A 4,145-nucleotide genomic window follows, 5' to 3' on the forward strand; every position below is an offset into this window, starting at 1 on the left:
TGGATTCGAGCAGTGATCATCAATGGGTGAAAATACTGAAATAAAATATAATGGGAGAAGTTTACAGAGTTATGTTGTATATCACCAACTAATCTTAGCTTTGCTAAATTGGACAGGAAAATATTATGGGCCTGTGATGTGTAATATGAACACATACCATTGATTGTGATAGCTGAAATTAAATCTTAAGTGTGTAGAGCTAACTTCCATTTATAGGATGAACAAGTTAATGACACTACAAAAAATCGGCAAATGTAGATGTAAGGCAGTGGTCCTCAACTTTCCTAATGCCACAGTCATTTTCATTGTTAAAAAGGGGTTGCGACCCCCAGGTTGATAACTGCTGATGTAAAGTCTTCTAGAGAATGGATGACTTTCTCTCCTGAATCCTTTTAATAAAGGAGGAAAAATGGAGAGGAGGGAAACTACTCTAGATTAAAGAAGATGTAGGGTACATACTGTCCAAATGAATTGTCAACCTTGTTTTGACAAACCAGCTGTAAAATGAAATTTTTTGAGTCAGCCAGGCACATGACTGTGACTGGTGTTATAGATAATTCCAATGTATAATAATGATTAGGAAAGATAATCTCTCTAATTTTTTTTTTTTTTTTTTTTTTTGAGACAAGAGACTCATAGTGTTGCCCTGGGTAGTGCCGTGGCATCCTAGCTCATAGCAACCTCAGACTTTTGGGCTCAAGCTTCTGTTGCCTCAGCCTCCCCAGTAGCTGGAACTATAGAACCCTGTGACAGTGCCCATCATTTTTTTTTTTTTCCTATTTTTGGCAGAGTCAGGATCATACTCTTGATTAGCTGAATCTTGAATTCTTGAGTGCAAGCAACACACCTGCCTCAGCCTCCCAGAGTGCAAAGAGGACTGGTATGAGCCACCGCATCTGGCCTAAATCTATTTTTAATAGGTGGATTCTGAATTATATAGAGATAAAATGATAATATCAGGAATTTGCTTTTGAGGTTTTAAGAAAGATTATGGTAAACAATGTTTCACTCATTTTGTAAGTGGAAGAAACAGCTATTTGAAAAGGTAAATAACACATGTAAAAATGATTTTTAGCATTGTCTTCTGTACTAAGTCAAACTATCAGTCAGCTCAAGTAAAGACTTCCTCCTGTCAGGAATGACATAGTCCATTGAAATAATAGATCTAGCGAATTAAGCAAGATGAAGATAATGTATTAAGAAATAGGAGCTTCAGGCCAGAAAGAGGTGAAGAAAGTTCTTAAGACACCAGTAAAAGATTAGGTCATAGTACTGTACTGTGAGTTCAGTCTGGAATTGGAAGATACGGAGCTTTAGGATTTGAGGGCTAGAAGAGAACTAGTTGATTTCTGATGCTAAGTGGAAATTTTAATTGAGGGACTGGTGGGAAGTTTGAAGAATTTGTGGTAGGTGTATAGAAAGCTAAGCAGTTGAAAAAGTAAGGTAGTTAATTGTGGGCAAGACAAAACATTGTACAAAAAGAAACATGATAGTTTACTACTGATCTCATCAGTTAACTGTGTATACATAATTATGTAATTATAGTTGGGAGAAAAGTAAGTGATGTAAGGGAACTAAATCCTCATTTCCATGTAGATAATACTAAATTTGATATTTAATTTTATTTAAATAAAGTAAAATGAAAAGATTTTAAAGAATTGTACCTATATGTAGGAAGAGAAAGTATATCGAACTTTACTCACTATGCACATTGTTACTTAGATTAAAAATACATGTTAAAAAAGAAGAGACTGAATTAAAGGTCCTCTCAAAGGCAAGTGAATGTAAACCAAATCTTTTCTGTTTACTTTTATTTCTTGTTATTTACATCATACTTGATGCATTTTCCTCTCATTATAACTTTAGATTTTGTACTCAATTATGAAAGTTTAAAACTTTGGAGGGAATAGACTTTTAAATTTTTTATGTATTAAGTCTTTTGAGAATAGATTAAAATCCAAAAAAGTGAGAAAAACTTTTTTTGAAAATATTTTTAAAATTAAGAATTAAAGTAGAGTTTGTTTCCATACTTTCTTCAAATTAGTAAAGACAACCTTTTTATGGGTAGAGAACACTTCAGAAAGTTTGGTCTTAAAAGTAACAATTTGGATTTCTGCATAATTTTATAGTTTGCTTTCTATAATGTTGAAATTGTTACTTATGTTAAAGTTAGTTTGTGTATCATCCTTTCACTGTCTTTGCTAGGTTTGGCACAGGAGGCTGTTGCTGGTGTTGTCCCTTGCTGCCTTTGGTAAGAACATGTCATCCATCTTGCCATTCACTCCACCAGTTGTGAAGAGACTGCTGGGATGGAAGAAGTCTGCTGGTGGGTCTGGAGGAGCAGGAGGAGGAGAGCAGAATGGGCAAGAAGAAAAGTGGTGTGAGAAAGCAGTGAAAAGTCTGGTTAAGAAGCTAAAGAAAACAGGACGATTAGATGAGCTTGAGAAAGCCATCACTACTCAAAACTGTAATACTAAATGTGTTACCATACCAAGGTAAGTGTCGTTAGATCCCAAGTTTGATGATCAGACTCTCATAAATTGTGTAGGGGCATCTGAAGGAAAGCTGTGGAATTTGTGTTCAAGTAATCTGTAAATAGGGGTGATTAAAATATGACTTTAACCTATTGTTTGAATGTTTTATTCTAGTTGATGTGTTTATTTTACAAGTTGTTTTCTTGAGCAATGAGGTTTAATCAAGCAAAATAAGATACTTAGATTTATTGTTCTGTCTTCATTGCCTACTGTCTTCATTGCCTACGTTTGGGGTTGTCCTCATTTCTAGGTTGATAGTATTTGAATAAAAAGTGAAAGCTTTATCTGTTACTGCCTTAGTAGTGACTGATAGTTTTCTCCTCCCTTGGTCAAAACTTCAATCAGTAAAGAGTTAAAAGAGGCTGCTAATTTATTTTTAAATGAATTTTAAATAGTTGTTGTTTGAGTTGCAGCATTACTTTTAAGAAAGAACAGTGTGGAAAGCAGCTTCTTAAATGGTGTAGGTAGTAGCCAGAACCTGCTTGAAGACTCACCTCCTATTGGAAGGACCTGTTGCTTAAGAGGTTGAAGTTTTCTGAGTATAAAATTAATCATTTACAGATAAGTACCACTGTCAGAAGTATTGTTTTTAATAAAGTGGCTGGTGGTTTTTTAAATGTTTTACTATTTCTTGCATACATTACAGGTTTGGGGAGAGTATCAAAAATAGAAAATTCTTTAAAATGAGTGTTTAACAGTATTATCGTTGTAGACTAGTGAATAGCACATGGAACTGTTTTTCTTGATTGGGTTTTAGTGAGCTGTAAGACATACACCCCTGATGCTTATAGATAATAGACCCTAGTAACAACAATCTGTCCACTTGCAAATACTTTCAGTAAAATGTTTCCTACTTTGGTAGATGATCTCTTTACTTACTTGTTTCTTGATCAAATAAGGGTCATTCTTCTTGGTTTATTCTTTTCTTCTTTTACAAATGCTTTTTGAGTGCCTGGCATATGTGAGGCACTATTTATAGACATATGGGTAAATAATGGTGAACAAAACACGAAGTTCCTGCCTTTTAAAGGGGTAGATATATGCAATAAACAACTGAGCAAAATAATATAACTTGAGATGGTATTGAAGAAGACAAGAAGTGCAGTGATACTGGCTGAGTAATAAAAAAGCTGCTTTGGCTTAGATTCTGACACTTGAGCAGAGTCCCAAGAAGCAACAGCTAGCTGAGAATAGAGGCTTCTAGGCAAAGGAAAAAACTAGCCTAAAGACACTGAGGTGTGAAGTAACTTCTTGCATCAGAGGAGATGGATTACAAAACTTGGAAAGGGGTCCACTTATGTAGAGCATCTGAGGGCACTGTGGGCATTAGTCTAAATACAAGGGAAGCAAATAATTAAAAGGATTTAAAAAAATTAACATTTTACAAAGATCATTCTGATGGCTGGAGGCAAATGATGAGGGGATAACAGTATTGTGTGCACTAGGTTTGATGGAAGCTGGGAAATCAGGAGGTTGAAAGGAATCTAAATCAAGATGACAGGATTCTGGACTGGCATGGTGGCTGTGTAGTATACAAAGTGTATAAATTTAGCATGTGTTTTGGAAGTAGAATGGACAGAACTTACTGGTGAATTAGCTAGGAAGAAGTCA

General features: G+C 35.0%; 1 protein-coding gene across 1 annotated transcript in view; it reads left to right on the top strand.

Moving 5' to 3' along the window:
• Positions 1-2,189: 2,189 nt before the first annotated feature.
• Positions 2,190-4,145, top strand: part of SMAD2 (SMAD family member 2) — a 56,621-nt gene continuing 54,665 nt past the window's right edge. Inside the window, exon 1 of the mRNA XM_003784715.3 lies at positions 2,190-2,495. Within this exon, the coding sequence (XP_003784763.1) occupies positions 2,260-2,495 (236 nt within the window). The 5' untranslated portion in view covers positions 2,190-2,259. The remainder of the gene's footprint in view (positions 2,496-4,145) is intronic.

This window comes from Otolemur garnettii, unplaced genomic scaffold (assembly GCF_000181295.1).
Source record: "Otolemur garnettii isolate 467f Iridium unplaced genomic scaffold, OtoGar3 scaffold00012, whole genome shotgun sequence".
Classification (NCBI taxonomy): domain Eukaryota; kingdom Metazoa; phylum Chordata; class Mammalia; order Primates; family Galagidae; genus Otolemur; species Otolemur garnettii.